General features: G+C 42.4%; 1 protein-coding gene across 6 annotated transcripts in view; it reads left to right on the forward strand.

Moving 5' to 3' along the window:
- Positions 1-23,565, forward strand: part of PRDM10 (PR/SET domain 10) — a 78,941-nt gene that overhangs the window by 28,599 nt on the left and 26,777 nt on the right. For all 6 annotated transcript variants that reach the window (XM_030538592.1, XM_030538597.1, XM_030538596.1 and 3 more), the window contains 7 exons: positions 971-1,190; positions 1,792-2,033; positions 3,310-3,513; positions 5,940-6,012; positions 6,940-7,057; positions 8,177-8,306; positions 15,091-15,321. In XM_030538592.1, coding sequence (XP_030394452.1) covers positions 971-1,190; positions 1,792-2,033; positions 3,310-3,513; positions 5,940-6,012; positions 6,940-7,057; positions 8,177-8,306; positions 15,091-15,321 — 1,218 coding nt within the window. The remainder of the gene's footprint in view (positions 1-970; positions 1,191-1,791; positions 2,034-3,309; positions 3,514-5,939; positions 6,013-6,939; positions 7,058-8,176; positions 8,307-15,090; positions 15,322-23,565) is intronic.

Here is a 23,565-nt window from a genome sequence, read left to right on the forward strand (position 1 = left end):
TTCTCCCCAGGCTCTGAATAAATTCAATAATTCCTACTATTATATATTCAATAATTCCTACTATTATATGTGACCAGTGTCCGTTGGTATCTTTTTGGTAGTCTGTTAAGACAGGTTTTACAATATATAATCTTTCTTGTTCTCTTTCTGAGACACCTGTTTTGGAGGTGAGATATTTTTGTACATTGTGTAGAATTTACCTCTGCTTTTTGTGTGGATGAAGAGAAAGAAAATCTTCATTAAAATCAGAGCTAAAACGAAACACCCATTAGCTATTAAGAATCAGCCTTGTTGTCTTATGTTGATAGGGTTTTAGATCTTAATTATCTACTGCCTTATTGAAATCTGCCTCTGTGTGTGTGTGTGTGTGTGTGTGTGTGTGTGTGTATGTGTGTGTGTGTGTGTGTGTGTGTTTGCAGGTGCACGAGAGAGTGTGTGTGAGAGAGAATGTGAACTCTGCCTCTGTGTGTATGTAAGGGGTTGTTTTCATTTGCTTTCATGGTAGGAGGGAGAAGATCATATATCAGAGCGTTGAATAATTGCATTTTATAAATCAAAGTAAATTAAAATAGACCCAAGGTACTTTCTTCAAGCACAGACAGGGAGTGGGATTTGTTTAGTTGCTAAGACCCTCTGAAGATTCAAAATTCCTCTCATTTGGTGCATCCTCCTGATGTGTCACCATTTTATGGGGTTGGGTAGATATTTTCACAAAGCGCCTACCTGGCAGGGTTCACAGTACTATGAACGGTGAAGCATTACAGGGCACATAGCCTCAGCGATGATATACTCATGATTTCACTCTCCCTCATTCTCTGTTTGGTTACCAAAGGAATCAAAGAGGTGAAGAGTAGGTTAGCAATAATCTTATTTTCTTCCCTTTGTGATAGAGGTGATGATCTCATTGTGAGCTTTGATCCCCTCTGGGTAGGAGAGCCATCTAACTTTGTGTTGTGAATTCTTTCCTTAGGCATCATTACCAGTGCATAACCAGATATTACCTCCTATGGAGGCAGTAGATGGTTCTGATCCTTTAGCACCTCTGCAGAACCCAATGGGGAGGATGGAAACAAAAGAGGAAGATGATGACGATGAGGAGGATGATGAAGATGAAGATGAAGACGGGGAAGACACTGACTTGGATGAATGGGACCCAGATCCACCTCGACCCTTTGACCCCCATGATCTGTGTAAGCGTAAGAGGAAGCATTTAGTTTATTGCCCTTTTCCCCCTTCCATGGTTGGTTGGTTTTTTTGTCAACCATTTGGTAAGTGGAGTCAAAGACCATGCAGGGCTTTATAGATCATAGCCAACATCTTGGATTGCACCTAGAATCATAGGTTTCAGAGTAGCAGCTGTGTTAGTCTGTATCTGCAAAAAGAACAGGAGTACTTGTGGCACCTTAAAGACTAACAAATTTATTTGAGCATGCTTGGGGGTCGCATAACTAGAAGCATATGTACTCACACCAGCCTTTATCTGACTTTGATGGTGGACAGCTGCATTCTCCATTAGCTGGGGCCTCTGAGATGCTTTCAAGGAGTGAGTGCACTGTTTGCTTATAAGTAAAACGGGAGGCTTCTCTTCTATGTTTCATTTTAAGATGACAGCCTTCTTAAAGCATAAACAGACCATTGGCTTGAGTGCCGTGGTACCTGCAGCAATTTCTGACAAATATTCAGGTCAGAGGCGATTAAAGGGAGCTCATATCTTGTGTATAAGGGCCTTTCTTTATGCCAGTGCATGAGAATTCATGTCCATTATTCATTTCCTCTCTGACTGTGTTGCAGGGTGTGAAGAGTGTAATAACGCACATCCCTCAGTGTGTCCGAAACATGGACCCTTGCATCCAATCCCAAACCGGCCAGTGCTGACCAGAGCAAGAGCCAGCCTCCCCCTGGTGCTCTATATAGACAGGTTCCTGGGGGGAGTGTTCTCCAAAAGACGCATTCCCAAACGCACACAGTTTGGCCCTGTGGAGGGACCGCTGGTCAGACAAACTGAACTGAAAGACTGCTACATTCATTTAAAGGTAACACTCTGAGTGTGTGTGTGTGTGTGTGTGAGAGAGAGAGAAACTGTACACCTACTTGTTTTTCATGCCCTAGAATCTGTTGTGATTTTATCAGAGGTGATCTCTCAACACCTTCATTTTACTGCAGTGCAACTGTTATCAATCTGGTACAGCCAGAGAGCTACTTAGTCATCCAAGGTAGTTGCAGAAAGCCACAAAAGAGTCAAGGTGCACTTCTTGATACTGTTGTGCTGTGACATATCTGTCTCATGACACTGAGTGCTGTGATTCACTGTTAGTAGACTAAAGCAGAGTGTCCACACAAATGTTGCAACTCCATCTCAGGACCTTTTGCAGCCATTGCGTTGTGGCATGCTATGACTTCAGTTGGCAGAATTTCTTCTTTCTGCCTCTTCCTCCCCTGACTTCTAGACGGAAGGGGGATTTTCTCCTTTTTTCAAATCTGTTTAGATGGAAGAGGAGGGATTTGAATGGCTCTGATCTATTTGCTCACTGATTTGCGTGCAGGGAGTACTCCTGTATTCAGTGGCGGTGAGGCCACAAAGAGCTTTGAGAAGCTGTAGAGGCACAGACTGACGACCACTAGTCCATATAACCTAATATGTTGGGTCAGGGATTGGCAACCTTTGGCATTCGGCCCATCAGGGAAATCCGCTGGCAGGCCAGGATGGTTTGTTTACCTACAGCGTCTGCAGGTTCGGCCGATTGCAGCTCCCACTGGCCGCGGTTCACCATTTCAGGCCAATAGGGGCTGCGGGACATCCCTCAACCCACACCGCTTCCCGCAGCTCCCGTTGGCCTGGAATGATGAACCACGACCAGTGGCAGCTGCGATCGGCCGAACCTGCGGACGCTGCAGGTAAACAAACCGTCCTGGCCTGCCAACGGATATCCCTAATGGGCCACATGTCAAAGGTTGCCGATCTCTGCATTAGGTCTTTGCCATCTCCAGTTTCCATGGCCCATTTGCAGAGGTACATCAAGTATAGATGAATGAACATACTTCTTTCACTCACCATCTGAGGGAGGGTCCACTGTCTCTGCATGTCCCTTACAATCATAGATCCCATCTGTGTCTATTTTTAAGCCCTTTCCTAAGTTCCATCTGTTGCCAGAGTCCTGTGGGAAAAGTGAAAATCTCAGCTCTGGCTGCATTACATTCCCCATGGAGAAGCTGTAGTTGTCAGAACAGATTTTTAAGGACCCAGGTTCCTTTGCAGTATGTGACCACTGTGAAATTCGACTACTCTGTGCATTTTGGTTTTTGCCCCAGGTGTCTCTTGAGAAGGGTGACAGAAAAGACAGGGATTTACAAGAAGATCTGTGGTTTGAGCTGTCCAGTGAGGCGCTTTGTAACTGGATGATGTTTGTGCGTCCAGCCCAGAATCACCTGGAGCAGAACCTGGTGGCATACCAGTATGGCCACCATATTTATTATACAACAATTAAGAATGTGGAGCCCAAACAGGAACTGAAGGTAAGAGACTGCAGTGCCCACCCATCATGAGTCTCCTTTATAGTGGGAAAGAAGGTAAATTGAATTGTAGAAAATATCCCAAATACCCAACTCAGTAAAGATCCCACGTATGCTACAAATTGAAACCCTATTATCTCTAGACGTGCTTGTAACTTTAGTGTAGGCAAAGCCTTAAACATTAGCATTTATTGCTCTAAAATAGTCTGAGCAATTTCTTAACCTTTTTAGCTTGCTAGAGCAGATGGGGGCCTGACCTACAGCCCAGGGAAGTCAGGAGAAAGACTTTCATTGATTTCAGTGGGTTTTAGATCAGATCCTAAGTGAGGAAGCTCAAAATAAATATATGCAAATGATCTCTCTCTCATAGTGTACTCCTAGCAGCCTTCTTGACTTGTACTCCACTGATTATAACCTAACTAGTACTGCAGCAGTGTTATGTTCTGTTTTCCTCTTCCCATTCGTCCCACCCACACATGAATATCATTGCCCGCTGGTGTACTAGGGCTCTGTAAACTGATGAAGTCTGTTGCTTCACTCAGCTTTCCTGTGACTTTTGAAACTTATGCTCCACACATAGAATATAATTTTTAGGTTTCTGGTTAAGAACATGATGAAGTTACTTTTTGTCCCAGACTGAAAACATTTTATTAAATTGAGCTTGGTGTGGGATGGTTGGGAGAGGTTGCTTTAATTTCAAACATCCATTTTGAGAACTAATTAGAAGACTGATTGCTGCTGTCAGGAATTTTCTTGCTGTTGTCTGTGTCCTTCTCTCTCTCTCTGTTGCCTTGTCTACATACAGAAGTTTCAGTAGCTTAATGTAAATCGGTTTTAAACCCAAGTAGTGAAATCAGACCAAAACTCTGTGTAGAGGGACACTTATTTTGAAGTTAGAGTGACATTTTTGGTTTTATCTTAAATCTGTTCCAAATCATTTTAAGTTGAATGAATATAAGCCTGGTTTATCTCAGTTTAAGAGTGTCAATATGGTCTTTTGTTCCCATTTAACTAAACCAAATTGAAATCACACTGTGGATAAACCAGCGCAAATCTGCATCTTGACAAATCCTTAATCTTGTTTCATGTATTAGCAGTGCCATTTGGGGGCAAAAATCAGGCTGATAACAGAGAGTTAAAACATCTCCATAGTATATTTTTCTTTCTCCAATTAGGCATTCATGAAACAGTAAGTTTTGTGTAAGAATGAAGCCAGGGGGGTCATTAAAGCAGAAGCTTACATTGCTTGACAGACTCATGGGCCTTTGTTGTTAATGAGCTGTTAGTTTCCCTTTTCTAGGAATATTTGTCCTCTCAGTGAGGTGCCTGGGAAATAACAAATACCTGCTAATGACTCCAACAAGAGCATCATTTAGGCTTGGCTTCTGCTATACAAATGTACTCGGTCCTCCCAGAAGAGAAATACACAAACGTGTCCCATGTCTTTCACTCTAAAGGTTTTGTCTACACTACAGCTTATATTGCAGAACTTATGTCACTCAGGGGTGTGAATAACCCCCACTCCCGAGAGACATAAGTTACACCAACATAAGTGCTGGTATAGACAGCGCTATGTCGGCGGGAGAGCTTCTCTCACCAACATAGCTACTGTTGCTCATTGGAGGTGGATTAATCATGTTGATGGGAGAGCGCTCTCATTTCAGCATAGAGCGGTTACATGAGAGATCTTACAGTGGCACGGCTGTGCCACTGTAAGCTCTCCAGTGTAGACATAGCCTAAAATCCTGTTTAAGGTTCAGCCAAACAAGCCATTTGTAAGTTCAGTCTTTTTAATGAAATGGGTTGGTAACCTCTGAAACAGTACCAGAATCCTAACCTTGACCCTGCCTCTACTGAAATCCTTATCCAAGCTGTAGCAATTTTCTGTCTTGCTTACTGCTCTTCTCTCTTCATTAGGCTTCTTAAGTCCCTGTTCTCTAAATTACAGGGAGTCCTGGTTTTTCTGTAGGAAGCAGGAGCATGATGGTCCAATCCACTATTACTGTAAACACATTTTGAAATGCATCTCTGCATGCCATGCTGCATATTGTCTGTAAAGAAAAAAACGACCATCTCTTCTGGAAGAATCCCTGCTAAACATGTATTCCATCTTTTAAGATCATATAGTCAAGTCTCGTGAGATTAACCTCATTTCCTTTCCAAGTAGTGCTTACCATGTGTGAGATGAAGATTCATATTAGGAAATGGTACCTGAAAATCAAATGGACACACTTTATGAGCAATGCTGCTTTATTCCTCAGTGAGGGCACAATGAACTGAGCAGGCTTTATCGAGGGTGAGAGGAGCAATACAAGTTATTGGGTCAGATGAGAGGACTAAATGCAATGCTTAAGAAAGCCTTCAATGAATTCCCCTCACTTCGGGGTTCATCTGAGAAGATGCCTTTTTGCCTTGTGTGTTTGCTCCAGGTGTGGTATGCAGCCTCCTATGCAGAGTTTGTGAACCAGAAGATCCATGACATATCCGAGGAGGAAAGGAAAGGTAGTTTGGTCTTTTCATTTTCCTCCTCTGTGGCTATTGTTTTAAAAAGAGGTGACTAACTTTATGACCCATTATAATGGTCCCAATCTTTCAGGCAAAAATTCAAATGGGAATCTTATCTATGCCGGAGCTCCAATATGGCGCCCTCCATTTGCTGTTATAACGCTAAAATCAGGATAATTCAGCCTCATGCTTAAAAGCTTCAGATTATTACCAGAGGGTGGGCAAGAAATTTCCCCTCATGTATATGGATATATTACTGGGGGCTACAAGAGTAGGGGTTGCTTTTCTCTGAAGTGTCAGGTCACTGATGGTGGTGGAGTCCTATACTTGAAGTACCAATGGTAAGAGCCAGTATGATATATCTGTGTTGCAGTTTTGTTGGACAGTGTAAAATACAATAAAACCTAACCTATATTAAGGAGAATATCCTCATTAGGCAGCCACCTGTCTTAAATAACTGCTTCAGAGTCTCAAGGAGGTTTAACCACATATACAAAGGAATTGATTTTTGCTGGTCTGATAAGCCAAGCTTAAGTTTCTGGGTATGTTGGACTGTATTTTTGTAATTATTTACTTGAAAGACTTATCTGTTGTTTAGAAATGCAACTTAATGTATGGAATTTGTTAGGAGGGCAGTGTAAATATTTAATCTCTCTCTGGCCTTCAATATAAACGTTCCTCAATCCCATTCACTACCCTCTTCCTTTTTGTGCGATCAGCTCATGTCAGCCTATAGATCAGGGATGCTAAGGGAGAAGCTTGCAACCATATAGAGCTATACAGTAGAGGGATTGCAAGGCACAGTCTTCAGTATGGAAATGTGGCCTGCAGAGACTACTTGGGACAAAAGGACTTGGAGAAAACTTGGGACATTTAATTGTTGATGACTGAGATGCTGTCATTGATACTTTCAACTTAATATAGTTCTCCGAGACCAAGAGAAGAACTGGCCATGTTATGAATGTAATCGTCGCTTCATGAGCTCAGAACAGCTCCAACAACACCTCAACTTCCATGATGAGAAGCTGGACTTCTTTAGCAGGTATTTGTGATTTTGCAGAAACTGAATTTCCCAACTCCCAGCACTTTATATCCTGTCTATTGATAGCACTAGTGATAGGTGAATCTCCAAAGGTCTGGTTTTATTATTAATTATATAGCACGGTAGATATACGGGATGTTTTACAGAACTAGTAGAAGAAAGGGCCTCTAAACCCAGGAGTTTACAGTCCCACTCAGACAAACATGGGACAATGGTTCAGGCAAAAGAAGGCAGGGAGATATCACTGGGGAAGCGATTGGCATAGGTGGCTTTGTATAAGAAGTGATTTGAAGGAAGGGAAGGGCACTTGTTATATGGGAAGTCGGGGTACAATCCTGTCCTATTAAAGTCAGGGAAAGTTTTGCTGTTAACCTCAACAGGGCCAAGATTTTAGCCATTTGGATGCTTATCAAATTTATCATGACCTCTTGAGTCTTCAGAATTGGGCTAGAAATCTCAAGAGAACCAACTTTCTGGTGACATTTCTGGTGCATCAGCTCCCTGTTGGGCCAGAAATTGAAAGTACAGAAATGTCCAAAAATTGCAAGTGAGAAAGGTATCCACAAACATTTTAAACCTTGAAAGGTTTGAATCTAGAAACGAACGGCAGGTCAGCAGGAGAGAGGGAAAATATCTCTTATTTTTTCTGAACTTGACTGCGTCTCTCTCATTAGCAAGGAAGTGGGTGCTAATACATAAAAAATGGAACCCCTCAGATTGCTGTCTGACATCAGTAGAGAAGCATCTTTCTTGGGACGGATGTTATGCTTTCAGGTTTTAATGTTTTCCAGGATGCCTAGAGAGCTGCCACTGGCTGTCATGGTAGAGGATTTGATAAGAGCGAGTAGCTCCACTGCTTGTCCCTACAGTCCCACATCAAGTGACATATGTTTATTTGGCATGGGGTTTTATTTCCATTGGGAGGTGATAGAAGTGTTCACCAACTAGAGACCTGGTTTTTGCTTCCAAGGTTTCTTCACTTTTTGTAATTTACTGGAGGCCATTATTACTGAACTGACTGGGTAATTTAGGGGTGATTGCTTAGAAAAGGTGCAGGAAAAGAGTGGACTCCAAATCCATGTCCTCTTTCTCTAACTCGGAGCACTGTATGTTCTGCAGAGCAAGAGGCAGAGGTCGCGGGCGAGGAAAGAGGAGGTTTGGGCCAGGCAGACGGCCAGGGCGCCCCCCGAAATTCATGCGCTTGGAAGTAACCAGTGAAAATGGGGAAGAATGTGAAGAAGGAATTCAGGTATATTTGGGGAAGCGGTGGAGAAAAATATCATCTACGATGTAATCTCTTGATTTATTCCTGTGTTACTGAGGACAGAATGCGGACGCTAGTTTTTATTGTTCTGGCAGTGGCACCTCAGCCAGGGGAAAGCACAGTAATTTATTTCTAACTTGCATTTCTACAGCCCTTTTTATCCCAATGGCTTTTTATCACCCCTTACTGGAAAACAGCTATGGGATGGAACCTGGCAGCTGTTTAACAATGCCACAGTAGTGACAGCATTGCACAGCTGTGTAGGATGGACTGTGGAAAAGGTCATCTCCAGTTGAAACTGCAGGGGGGATTTAGGTAAGCAGTGGAATTGGGTTGGGACAGTAAGGCCAGGTCTACACTAGAAATTTGCTATATAATAATGTTGGTTAGGGGTGTGATTCTTTACAATATTTTTATACCAGCCAAAAGCCTGAGATGCAGTTATACCAGTGTAAAAGGTCCTTTTTCTGGTACATTTTATTTCCTTTGGGGGAACTGATATAAGCTATCCCTGCAAAAAAACCCTGTCTTCTTCTTCGAGTGATTGCTCACATCCATTCCAGTTAGGTGTGCGCGCCGCGCGTGCACGTTCGTCGGAAACTTTTTTACCCTAGCAACTCCAGTGGGCCGGCAGGTCGCCCCCTAGAGTGGCGCCGCCATGGCGCTCTATATATACCCCTGCCGGCCCGCCCGCTCCTCAGTTCCTTCTTACCGCCGTGTCGGTCGTTGGAACTGTGGAGCGCGGCATAGCTGTCCTCCACGTCCCTAGCTCTCCTAGTTTTCAATCGCTTATCTCTAGTTCTATATAGTTGTTAATTAGTGTTGTTAAGTAAATAGTTTAGTCAATAGTTGTTAAATAGTTCTTGGCGTGGCCCTCGAGACAGCCGTCCGTATCTTCGCAGGCGGACAGTGCGTATGCGCTCGGCACCGACCGGCAGGCGGCGCTCTTCGGGGATCCGCCGCTGGAAGACCAAGGCCCACCACAGTGGGGATTCTGGACACCCTGGGCGTACCATCAGGCCCAGGGCCCCCAGCAGCTCCCTGCTAGGCCGGCGACTGCGGAGCGTAGGGCCCTTGAAGCCTCCTTGTCTCGCCCCCCTCCCTCCCCGGAGGCGGAGGAAGGGTCCGTCTTTTGCCAGGATAAAGTGCACCTCACCTGGGAGGTAGGGGAGTGTTGCTGGTATAGCTCTGCCAGCAAACTCTTTCTGGTACATATCAGGCTTAGAGTTAATGCCCTTCTTTTTACGAAAAGCGTCAAAGGTGATCAGTGGTTTAGTTTTATGTCTCAGATGAAAACCAACATCTGGAGCAATGATCTGCCCTTAGGCATGTTGCTGGGGCATTGGTTCAGTACTGACTGAAAGGGAAGATAGCATACGTTGCATACAAATGACTCTATTGCATCTTTTAATGCAACACTTAGGAAAAGGCAGATCAATGTAATTGGGGACTCCCTAACTAAGAAGAACAGATAGGCATGTCACCAGAGCTGATCCAGAGAACAGAAGGGAGCTAAGGTATGGGATGTGAACCTGAGGATCCTAATGAAAGCAGGAAAGGATCCGCCGATTATCATCCATGTGGGAACAAATGATACTGCTAGATTCTCACTGGGATGTGTTAAGGAAGACTATGCCAGACTGGAGAAGAGGCTTAAAGAAATGGAGGCTCAGGTGATCTGTAGTGGGATTCGACCTGTGCCTAGAGGAGGAGAGCAAAGGCGAGATAAGATTAAGATGGTTCAGGCAGTGGTGCTAGGAGGAGGGCTTTGGGATGTTCGTCCCCTGGGAGGCATTCTCGAACAGAGGACTGTTCTCTTGGGATGAACTCCACCTGATCAGGGACAGTAATGGACTTAAAGTGTGGAGGCTGGCACTACTGATTAAAAGAGCTTTAAACTAGGAATTCAGGAGAGACAGCTGTAATCTCATGCCTGATTCCAGTATTGAGTGGGAAGAAAATCAAGTAAAGGAGGATACTGCAATGGAGAATAGAACAACAGCGGGTAGGAGAATGGACATCAAGAGGAAAGATGGTGCCATTCCCACTGACAGTAACAGTCAGGCGATACTGGCAGAAAAATGACTGTACCTAATTTGTCAAGAAATCTATGTGAGGCCAAGCAGAAACAACAGAGATGTCTGTACACCAGTGCAAGGAGCCTAGGTACAAAATGAAGGAACTAGAACTACTGGTGCAGGAAGTGAAACCAGACATTATAGGGATAACAGAAACATGGTGAAATAATAGTCATGACTGGAATACAGGTATTAACGGGTACATGCTGTTCAGGAGAGAGAGAAATAAAGGTAAAGGTGGTGGAGTAGCATTGTATATTAATGATGAGGTAGACTGTAAAGAAATAAGCGATGGAATGGATCAAATGGAATCTATTTGGGTCAAAATCACTTTGGGGGAAAATGTTAATAGCGGCTCTGCTGGGATAGTGCTTGGGGGTCTCCTACAGACCCCCAGGATCCAAACTGGATATGGATAGAGACTTGTTTAGTACTTTTATTGAAGCAAATGCTACTGGGTATTGTGTGCTTATGAGAGACTAATTTCCCAGTGGAGGACAAATGCTACTAATAGATATTCTGGATGTGATAGCCAACAGATTTTTTTTTGCCAAATAGTCACTGAACCAACAAGAGGTAATGCCATTTTATAGTTAGTATTAGTAAGTAGTAAGACCTCATAGGAGAACTGGTTATAGAGGACAACCTGGGTTTGCGTGATCATGAATTAATTCAGTTTAAACTAAATGGAAAAATAAACAAAAATAGATCTGCGAATAGGGTGCTTGATTTCAAAAGAGCAAACTTAAAAAAATTAAAGGAATTAGTCAGGGAAGTTGAGTGGGCTGCAGAACTCAAGAATCTGAATATGGAGGAGGTTTGGAATTACTTTAAGTCAAAGTTGCAGGAGCTTTTAACAGAAAGCCTACAAGGAATGGAAGAAGGAGTGGATCAGCAAGGAAAGCTCTCTCTTAGATATCAGAAACTTTAAGGATAAAGTGAAACCTGCCAAAAGCCAGGCAGAGTTGGACCTTGAAAAGAAATTTAAAACCAGTAGTAAAAGGTTCACTAGCCATATAAATAAAAAGAAAACAAGAAAGGAAGAAGTGGACAGCTGAGCATTGAGGACGGGTAGAGACTAAAGATAATCTAGGCATGGGCCCCACCCCTAAATGAATACTTTGCCTCAGTTTTTAATAAGGGTAATGAGGCGCTTCTAGGTAGTGGGAGGGTGGCTAGTGAAAGCAAGGATATGGAAGTTGAAACTACCACATCAGAAATGGAAGCCACACTCAAGCAATTTAGTGGGACCAAATCCAGGTCCCTGATAATCTCCATCCAAGAATATTTAAGAAACTGGAATACGAAATTGCAAACCTAATAGTAATGATTCTGAATGACTCCATAATCTCAGGGGTTGTAATCTATGACTGGAGAACTGCAAATAAAGTATCTATATTTATGAAAGGAAAAAAATATGTTCTGGGAAACTATAGGCTTGTTTGTTTGACCCCTATTGCGTGCCAGATCTTAGAACATATTTTGAAAGATAGAATAATTAAAGGTAGCAGTAAATGGCAATTGGGATAAAGTACATCATAGGTTTTAGAAAGATAGATTGTGCTAGGCCAGTCTGATCTTTTTCTCTGAGAAGATAACTGATTTTCTAGACAAAGGAAATGCAGATCTAATTTGCCTGGATTTCAGTAAAGCATTTAGTACAGTTCCACAGTGGAAACTATTAGTTAGATTGGAGAAGATGGGGATTAATATGAGAATTGAAAGGTTAGTAAGGAACTGGTTAAAGGGGGGACTACAGTGAGTCATACTGAAAGATGAACTGTCAGCCTGGTTGGAGGTTTTTAGTGGAGATGAAATTTAATAAGTCAAAGTGAAAGGTCGTGAATTTATGGAATAACAACAAGAATTGTTGCTGTAAACTGGGAATTTACCAGTTGGAAGTGGCAGAGGAGAAAAAAGAACAGGGTATATTGGTCGATCACAAGATAACTATGAGCTGTCAATGTGATGTAGCCATGAAAAAGGCTAATGCAATCCTAGGATGCATGAGGCGAGGTATTTCCATTAGAGACAGGAAAGTGTTATTACCATTGTACAAGGCACTGTTGAGACTGGAATACTGTGTGCAATTCTGGTCTCCTGTGTTTAAGGAAGATTAATTCAAATTGGAACAGGTGCAGAGAAGGGCTACTGGAAGATGATCAGAAAAATGGAGAACCTGCCTTACAGGAGAAGACTTAAGGAACTTGGCTTGTTTAGCCTAACAAAATGAAGGCTGAGGGGAAACACGATTGCTCTCTATAAATACATCAGAGGGATAAACACCAGAGAGGGAAAGTAGTTATTTAAGTTAAGGGTCCGCGTTGGCACAAGAACAAATGGATATAAACTGGCCATCAACAAGTGTAGGTTTGAAATGAACCAAAGGTTTCTAACCATCAGAGGAATGAAGTTTTGGAAGAACATTCAAAGGGGAGAGGGAGGGCAAAAAACCTAACTTTTGTCAGACTGAGTGTGATAAATTTGTGGAGGGAATGGTATAATGACGTTGCCTACAATGGCATGCAGCCTATCCACAAGCGCTATTAGCCCATACAGTAAAACCCTGTTTATCCGACCTTCCATTATCCAGCTCTCCGTATCAACTGAACAACCAGCACAGAAGGTCCAGAAGCAGGCAATCTCTCCTGTGGCAGCCCTGCACTTTCCCATTATCCAGATTATCTGAATTTTTGATTATCCGATCTGGCTCTGGTTCCAATTAGATCACGTAAATGGGATTCTGCTGTATCTGCAACAGCTGGACATGGGACACTAGAAAAGGAGTGTTCTGAGTTACTACAGCAAATTCTTTCCCAGATGTCTGGCTGGTGGGCCTTGCCCACGTGCTCCAGGTCTAACTGATCACAATATTTGGGGTTGGGAAGGAATTTTCCCTTAGGTCAGATTGGCAGAGATCCTGAGGGCTTTTTGCTTTCCTCTGCAGCATGGGGCAGGGGTCATTTGCTGGTTTGCACTAGAATAAATGGTGGCTGCTCTGTAACTTGAAGTCTTTAAATCGTGATTTGAGGATTTCAGTAGCTCAGCTAGAGGTTATGGGCCTGTTGCAGGAGTCACTGGGTGAGATTCTATCACCTGTGATGTTCAGGAGGGCAAATTAGATAATCATGATGGTCCCTTCTTGCCTTAAAGTCTATGAGTCTAAGTCTCTCATCTGGCACAACCCTACTTGTCTTAGCAGACAAGGCTCAAGGTGGTATGGCCACAGATAAATATAGTTAAGTAGGGCCAAAGGATAGAAATGCTACTACATTCTACAACAGGCACCTTGTGAACACTGTGGCATGTCAACTCTGAATGCCATAGGAACGCACTGTGTACATCACTGCTGGGGAGGAGGGACGGACATGGTGTAGCACAGCATGTCATTTAGGAGGCTCTCAAACTCTGCAGCCACTATAGCTGTGGTAGGGTTGGAGAGTTCTTGTTACACTGAGAAGCACAGTGAAAGAGACCTGATGCCCTCCTGACTCACATTGACTCAACTCAGTGCTGTGTGTTATCCACTGCTTAAATGAATGGCCTTACCCAGCCTTTCATAGATTTTAAAGTCAGAAGGGACTATCATCATTATCTAGTCTGACTTCCTGCGCAGAACTTCAACCAGGAATTCCTCATCAAGTTCAGCAGTTTGTGGGAATTTACCAACCAAACTACGATTTGAACCTTGGATCCTCAGACTAAAAGTCTCCCCTGACTGAGCATTCAGGGCTCGTAACTGGATGCATTTCTCCTTGCAGCACTCTCTTTCTCCTCCCCCTACTGCTGAGCTTTGCCAGGACACCTCTTGAGCTTAGATGCCCTTGGCTCCCCTTTCCATGGCTTTCATCTCACTCAAATCTCACCAGTTGTTTTGTAAGCAGTTAATATAACAATTATTTTTCTTAAGGTATTGGAATCTTCCATCCCAGAATATTTATTGAAATTTGTCAGGGAGGAGAATGTGGGGTTTGGGGTTTCAGGCATTCTACTTCTCACTCCCAACATCCCCTCCTCTTCTGAACTGGCTCAGAGAACAGAAAAGCAGCTCTGCTGTGTAACAAATGTAAATTCAACACACAGTTTGGTTTTGCTGCTGCCTAGAGAGGTGGAGACTGGGAGTCAGATATGAAAATAAACAGAACACAATTTTATGTCCTAGTGTCTTACTCCCAGCTTCACCGCTCCTATTAGTTTGCTGGATCGGGCAAACTTTGAACATGAAAACATCATAAGATTTCAATTCACTTGACAATTAACTTGCACTAGAGAGAAACCCTCTGTATTTCCCCTGAGGCCTCATCTACACTAGGATTTTCCCTTAAAATTTCCCACTATGGCTAACAGGTTCATCTCCCTTGGTGATAGCAATGGTAGAGCTCTAATGTTGCTAGGCCACCTGTGGTTTAACCCATGTGTCATGAACAGGCTTGAATAATATGGTGGTTAGAACATGGGCTCCCACCCGCAGCACCAGCTACACTACTGCTCCCAGTGTTGCTACCACTGATGGAGCTGAACTGCTGTCAGCAATGGGAAATTTTAAAGGAAAAAGGCTAGTTCAAGCCAGTATAAGGAGTGCGATCATTTTACAATGTGCAGAAATCCAACCACCTGCCAGTTGAGTATTATTAGAGTCTTTCTTGCTGGGTGAGGGAAATAATCACTGGCTGTGTGATTTGCGATTTCAGGACTTGCTGAATTTTTCCAGCAAGGGGCTGTTTGATGAGGCTGGAGAAGCCACACTGAATGGGCTGGAACAGCAGGAGCAGACCCCAGTGCCATCAGAGACACAGTTGGCACTGGATCAACAACCAGAAGGCCATCCAATGCAACTCCAGCAGCAGCAATATGATGAGAGCCCGGTGCCTATGCAGAGCACCATGACAGCAGATGACATGCGGCGAGCAAAGCGCATTCGGGTAAGTGAAGATGATGGTGGCCCATGCCCTCTCCTGCCCTCTCACTTTGCTTTAGTCAATGGAAGCCTTGGTTGGCCAGTCAGGCGGCAGCTGGTCTTTTTCTCCAGTGTGGTGTCCGTCTTCAAATCCCAAAGACAGCATCTCACGCTCAGAAAGGAAGACAAATCTAATACAAAGAGTTAGTGGGTCATGAGATGCTAGTGAGATTTGGTCACTAGTTGGAGCTGATTCAATTCCAGCACAATAATTCCTTCATAGAAACATAGTCCATCCAAGTTGGCAAGTAGGAGCGCTCTGGACAGCCGGCCAAATCATGATGCTGTGGCATGGATTAATGGCCTCTTCAGAGCACCATCTGCGTGTCTCGCAGATCTGTTGGCTTTAGAAGTCATTGCCAAAGAGGCATTGTGTCCATTCATTCCTATGATGATGAAGATGAAGATTTTTAATGATAAAATTATTTCTTGGAGTAGGAAACCTCCTCCATTTATGAGGGTAAAAGCCTGTGCTGAGAACTTTACATTCCAACAGCAACCACTTTGAACCTGTGCTTTGTGACAGCTGAGAAAGCTGCTTTTTCCACCCTGTGTGGGAGGGAAATGATTCAGGCTAATAATCCTTCAAGCCATGTAATTGTGAGATCGGTTTATTTAGCCTAAAATCTTTTTTTCCTCTCCTCCATGTGTAAAATTTTGATTACAGAAGGAAACAGCTGCAAACAAGTTGAGACTTCATTTTTAGGGGATGAGAGAGAGAAAGAGAGAGAGGATTAAAAAAGGAGACAATGAATGATTGTTATGGGGGACACTGAGCCAGATTTTACTCTCAGCATACACCAATGTATATATGACAGCATTGATGGTGTTACTTAACAGATACAATGACTTAACTAAAAGCAGAATTTGGCCGAGTCACACTAAAAATGCATGAGTGTGAAACTTATTAAATGCTTGGCATCTACGAGCCACTGTTCTGTGAAGTGGTCTTTCTTTTGATCTTCCTCTCTGTTGAAAACACTAGACTAGTAATGGTATGTTTATGTAAGGCCAGGGGCGGCTCCAGGCACCAGCACAGCAAGTGTGTGCCTGGGGTGGCAGTTGCTGGGGGGCAGTCTGCTGGTCGCTGTAAGGGTGGCAATTCGGCAGCGGGTACGCAGAAATGCTGTCAAATCTGCGTGACCGTGCTTGGGGCGGCAAAAAACATAAGAGCCGCGCCTGGTAAGGCCACCAGACAGCTGTAATCCAAGAACACTGGGAACATGGCTGGTAGGAGCAGACAGTGGTGGTCAAACTATTATCGAGTAAGGAGCCAGCTGCTGAAGTCTGACAATAAATAGCATTGGACCACTTTCCCAGTGTGTCTTGATTCATTTTGCATAAGATAGTACAACTTCTGTCCTAAAAGGTGCAATTGTGGGTGTGATGGGGAGAGGTGGTTTCATTGGATTTCTTTAATTACTGGATTTAAAAAGATCTGAAGGTCTCACTCTTGGTTTGGAGGTAACGGGGAAGAGATTGACTTGGTTTGTCTCATGCATTAGCCTGTTTCCTGGAAACTTGAGTTTGGGTCACAAGTGAGATGAGTGTGGTGGTTATTTATTCCTCAGTGACATGTTTGCATCACAGATCTCCTCCCTCAGCTCCCCTTGCAGATTGGCACATTTGACAACTCTTGAGTAGCAGAATCTAGAGATGTTGGTTCTTCAAAGCAGAGGTTTTTCAATTCAAGGGGGCATTGGAAGAACTGCATATGGGATGGTTGCATAGAGCCTGCCTAGGTTATGTTAGACTGTGAGCAGTTGTCATTCAACCTTAGATTGTACCCATGAAAATTCACACAGTACTGTGACAGTTTGTCAGAACTTACTGTTCCAATGTGTGCGTGCAATTCACTGCACCCTGTTATCACAGTATGTGGCTAGGAAATGTCATAAACCACCAAAGGGAATGGTTTCAAATATGTAAAACGTCATTTATTTTTAAAGAGCAGGTACAAAATTTGTGGCTACCCATGGGGACCTGGACCTAGGTAGCTGTAAGTCACCCAGATTACATAGATTGGATTTCTTACTCAACAGCAATAATTTGGCACTTGTCTTGACCTGATAGTTGAGAAACTATACAAGAGACATGAAAGTAATTTTATTTTCATAAATCAAGCTTGATGAACCTCTTCTACCTTTCTAAGAAAGGAATAAAGCATGAGGTGATGGTAGGACTGCCCCTCTTCAGGCAAACAATTCCAGTCAAAGATTTAAAAGAAATTATCATCATGAAGAGGCCTTGTATGATTTTTCCAAGCCTTTATTAGGCACAAACCTCAGTTTTACTATGTTTCCTTCTGTTGCACTCTGAAATTAAACATAAAAAGGTATCCTGGAGTATGAGTAGTATTAAAAAAATAAAATAAAGCTTTTACATATGTTCAGACATTTGCATCCTAGATATAACTGAGGGTGCCTTGTTCAATGAATTGACGTTCTTTAGAAATGACACAATTCTTTGGTATCTGCAACAAAGGGGAGCAATATTCTTTGTATTTTAAATAACAAAAAATGACTTCTGCATTACAATACACAGTAATAATAAACTAACTCTTAATGGACGTTCACATGTGTACCATTGCATTAGTGTTTATATCGTCCTGTAGCATGCAGCCTCTTGAGAAAAGCATAGTAACATAAACCTATGCGTATGCAAGGCTGACAGTGTGTCCAGTAGAGGGCAGTATGCATGTAGGACTTGATCCAGCCCTCTTGTTAGTCAATGGAAAGATTTCCATTGGGTTTCAGTGGGGGCTGGATCAGGTCCACACTGAAGGAAGTACATAGATATATCTGTCACTTCTCTCTTGGGTTTCTTGTTTACAGCTCTGGCACTGATTTGCCTTTGCAGTTCTAGAACTTGTTGCCTGAAGTAGACATCATCTTTTTGAATGTATTTCATGAAGTAAATAATTCTCTTGAGACATTTTCTGTTTCATTTACTCACATCGTCACACGGTGAAGATACAAAGCTGTCATAACACAGTGTTACAACAATCAATATAAATATAAGGCTTGCATGGAAAGCACCTGTCAAGATGAGGACCATCCTACATGTTTTGGGAAGGTACAAATCTACATACCAAGAAGGCTACTATTTTTAGGCTCTAAGTCAGAGGGAATGGCTTACTGGTTTAAATTTCTAGTTTGAAACACTGAGATTCACTGGAACAATAGGTTCAAATCCTGGTAGGGTCAACACATGCCTTCTTCTGTGGAGTTCATGGAGTTTATTCTGCGGGAGACTTGAGATCAGACCTTAAACACTGAGGTCCTGCCTTGTTTTATGTGGACACTAAAGATCCTATGGGACACTTTTTTTGTAAGAGTAGAGTGTGACAGACTGACAATATATTGGACAAACCTTATGGAATTAAGATAAACTTTACTGAGTGAATTTAAACCTTATTGAATTAGGTTTAATACCTTCGGGGTCCGTTGTATTAAAAATGCACTTTTTTATGTGTCATCGTGGAATCGCATGTAACTCCTCGAGGAGGAAGGGGACGCAAATATAATTCCTCCGGTTGTCAGCTCTTTGAAGCTCCCCCCTGGAAAGGTTCGGATATACTAGTTCACACTGGATTTTTCAGGGACCAACAGACAAAGTAACAACGTTTGGATAATTAGCCTGGTTTTACGTAGGCCCAGGGCTTTCTTCCTGATCCCATAACTAGACCGGACCCCTAGCCCACAGCAGGTCCTAATCCTCAGGGAAGGGCTGGAAGAACTGGGCCTAATGAGGCACCATAAGACTGAGTGCTTGTTCTGAGATGAAGCTGTGATGAGCTTGAAACCTTGGTGGGATGCTGAAGGACTGCTCCTGCCAGAGCCATTTTAGAGTTGGGGTGATCTATTAGCATGTGTGTAGGTTCATTTATTGTTTGTAATGTGTTTTGTCTGTAGTGCTCTTACCTTGAGAACAAAAGAGGCTTGCATAAAAAGAGCTTTGTGGGCAGTCACACTGTTAGCTGTCTCTGAAGAGAAAGCCAGCAGGCCAGCTTGAGCAGCCTGTCTCTGTTGGGAATAACATGGTGAAGGCAGGGAACTGTTCAGCCTGGAAATAGCCTCTCAGAAGGACTGGAAATGCTGCTTCAAGAGAGGTGACAGCCAGAGGAGCCAGTGGGTGCCCTTGCTGAAACATAGGCAGAGAATACAGGTGCAGTTGCCCTGAACTGTGACATAGGGGATTACATCATCGTCTTTGGCCAAAATAAATGTTTTCTACCCACTATTGTGCACCATCCAATGTGTTCGTTAGTTGCCACTCTCTAGATGCATTTCAAAAATGGCTGTACTTACCTAGGCTTGATCCTGAAAGTTTCTCCATGTGGATGACTCCCTGCACTCATGCAGAACAGCTTGCAGGACAGAGGTGCGGTTTCTAAAGCACAATGGGATCCTTCAGGCTGAAAGGCATAATGGAAATGTAAGAGATTATTAAATTCTGACGAGTATCAACCGGTAGGACAGCACTTAAATCACTACCCGTTACTTGCCAGCAATCCGATCCTGGCATCCATAACCTCTTTATCTTCCCATAGCTACCACCTCTTGCCAGGCACATTTCTTTCTCACTGAGACTTTGCAGGGTTCATTCTATACTTTTTAATAAACACACTATCTGAGAAAACATGAAAGGCAGAAAGACAGTGTGTTTTAAAGGTTATCTGTGATTTTCATCTCTTCACTCTTACTCACATCTTAACTCCTTGTAGGCAGTTATTAACTGAAGGGCAAATCCTGAACTCCCTGCTTAGTTCTTACTGAGGCTAAACTCCCAAAACTCATTGGGAGTTTTGCCTAAGTGAAGAATGAGCTAGGACTTCCAGATCTGGCCCTGACTGATAATGACCCACAGGAGACTGATTTCTGCCCAAGTCAAGTCTTCTGTTTTACGGTCCATTTCATAACATAAATATTTTTCTCTCCCCCAATGCTGCCTGCTCAGTTGGAGCTGCAGGTAGGTTTGGTTTTTATCCTGTGTCTACCTAATGGAACGAAACAAAGTTGCCTGCCATGTCATTTTGTGCAACCTCTGCTTAATGTCTCCAGACGGAATCTGCGTTGGTGATGGTCTTGTGTTTGTTCTTTTGTATACAGATCATGCACGAAACTGAGTGTCATCCCAATAACTATGTGTTTGCATAGTTTCGCTTAGTCCCCTTCAGACTGATCCACTGCAAGGAATTAATAATAGTTAGCTCTTTAAAAGATGTTTAAATGAATCATCCAAAACATTAAGCTGGGTATTTAATGGGCTGTCCCTTTGCGGCCTCAGAACCTGATTCAAGTCTGTCTGGTGCACCTCTGTGTACATGAGTTTGGTAGTTTGTTAGTTTTCAGTGGCTTTAGTAGTCTGGCAGAGTGTGCACCATCACAATATATTTTAAACCTTTCTGTCTAGCGCTTTTAACAGTTCCCACTTAGGAAATACCAGATATGGAGTTGCATGCAATTTGAAAGAAACATTTTGAAGTACCTTGGGTTTGACCCACCTTAAAACTACCTTAAATTTGGTGGTCAGTCATATAGATTCATTTAAATATCTAGTTTTCTAGTAAATTAGCATTTCTTGTAATGACTATTAACAAGTATTGTGGTGATAAGCTCCATAGTAATGCCTCTAAATAAATAGTTTTTAAAAATGCAGCACTTGGTTGTTAATAAATATATTTCAACAACTACCACCACTTATGCAGGACTCCCAAACGTTCATTGTTGAAACTTTTAGGGGTAAAATCCTGAACCTATTCAAGTCAAATGGGAGTTTTGTCTTGAGCCAGGATTTCACCCTGGATTCAGTAGCAATAATTAAAGACACACTGGTCAACATAAAACTAATTTATAAACAAAATATCCCTTATCTATGTTACTAATAACAACTACAGATAATACAAGTGGGATAATTTAAAAAATCAGTTATACTTTTACTATTTTCTTTTTACATACTTTGAATGTAAATGCAAAATGTTATGTATTTATTTATATTTTAAAATGTGCTCATCAAATATCTTTACGCATACTTACAGAAATAACACATTCATTAAATAAAAAAATAACATACAAAAATTGTGCACATCACTCAGTCTTGGCTGAGACTAGTCTGGTCAATATCACTTAAGTTTCCAGTCAGTTTCACTTTACTGGTTCTCATGGCATTAGCACCTTACTACAGTGTTTTGAGTTTATAATATAGTGAAAGGAGAATGTTTAAATTCAAAACTAAATGGAAAACAAACAAGCAACCGCTCCCGCTCCCAACCGACCACAAAACCAACAACAACACTAGAGAAACATATATACTGATTTTGTAAATCCCCTTACTTTTTTCAAAATCCAAAATACAGGTTTATAACTAGTTGACAATAGTGCTTTAATTAACAAACTATCTCCAGAGCAGATCTGGTATAGTCATGATGTAATTGTACATATAGGGTAATATACAGGAAGTGCCATGCAGTATCAGTCCCAGGGTCCAGCTAGTCCAATATTCTGTCTCGAATACAATATGAGTACCAGAAGTGTCAGAGGAAGGTGTAAAAATCCCACAGATGTGAGACAATCTGCCCCTCACATTAGGTCTCATCCTCATTTCTAAGAATTAAAGATTGGCTTACACCAGCTCTATTAAACCATACAAAAAGGAAACAGGATGGATCATGGAATTGGTAGCTGGGAATCAGAATCTTTCCCACTTCTTGATCATCTATTCAAGACCTTCTTGGTCATCAAACCTGATCAGAAGAAACAGGAGAAGGGGCTCGTCGCCATCTTATAGCTGCTTTTTGGCCTGCGTGAAATGGGTCTCAGTCCAGTTCCCAGCAAACAGGTGTTGACCTCATTATTGGTCCACACTGATTGCCTCTGCTGAGACATTCATGAATATAAGGGGAGAAAAATCTGAATCAAGATGCAGTGGGCTGCCCTGAGAGTGGAATTTTGCTCTGAAATTAAAGCCAAGCCTGACTGCTTTTCTAAAAGTCTTTGTTCATTGCTATCAAGGAGGAGCCTCATTGGCAGTGGGTGAGGAACTGGAATGGTGTAGCTATCTATAAAATCCAACAAAAGATATTACCTCCCCTATCTATGGTTATCTTAACTACAGGTAGGTCTTTTGTAACACTTATGTACAACCATGCAGAGTGTGGCTTCATTGTTTCAAATTCTGCAATTAATTACACTTAGAGCTGAAAAAGGAAAAGAAAAATGATTTTTAAACTTCGAAGAGATAAACAGAGGAGAGTATAAAAGTCTCCAAAAGCCTGTTTGTAGATCCTCATCTGGGGTAATGAGCATAGCCTTTTGGACATCGATGGAGCTATGGCAGTTTATTCTGGATGAGTATCTGGCCATCTGTTTTGCCACTGTGGTAAAGTATTTGGGTTAAATACATTAAGAAACAGTACTGGAGGAGATAGAAATTTGAATTGCATCTGTCTAGACTGTTCGACTTCCTGGTAAATCCCTGTAATTAACGGAAAATTATGCATTTTTTTATTTCAAAGCACAAGTAAATTGTCATACAAACAATAGAAACATGTAAACCCAAGAGTATGGGACAGATTGAAGTGCACATAGGGAGCTACACCTGCTTACTCTAGGACTGAATTTGGCCCAGTGTTTCTTAAGAGAATTGGTTTTAGCTGTTAGAGGTGGGGACTGTGAGTCAGCACTTCTGGGTTCTGTTTCTGCCCTTGTGTGACTTTGGGCAAATCACCTCACCTTCCTTTCCTCAGTTCCTCCATCTGTAAAGGGGAGATAACAACACCTCCCAGAGACACTGTGAGGTGTAATTTCTCATATTTGCAAAGTGCCTTGAGCTCTTCGGCTAAAAAGAGGAACAAAGAGGACCCCGGGGAATTACAGACCAGTCAGCCTAACTTTGATACCTGGAAAGATACTGGAACAAATTAGTAAACAATCAGTGTCTAACCACCTGGAGGATAAGAGGGTTATAAGGAATAGCCGACATGGATTTGTCAAGAACAAATTCCAAACCAACCTATTTTCGTTCTTTGACAGGATTACTAGGACAGCTGTCTAGGAAGCAGTGATATATCTTGATTTTTAGTAAGGCTTTTGATACAGTCCCACATAGCATTCTCATAAGCAAACTAGGGAAATGTTTATATGAAATGACTAGAAGGTGGGTGCACAACTGGTTAAAAGATCATACTCAAAGAGTGGTTATCAATGGT

This window comes from Gopherus evgoodei, chromosome 19 (assembly GCF_007399415.2).
Source record: "Gopherus evgoodei ecotype Sinaloan lineage chromosome 19, rGopEvg1_v1.p, whole genome shotgun sequence".
NCBI lineage: Eukaryota > Metazoa > Chordata > Testudines > Testudinidae > Gopherus > Gopherus evgoodei.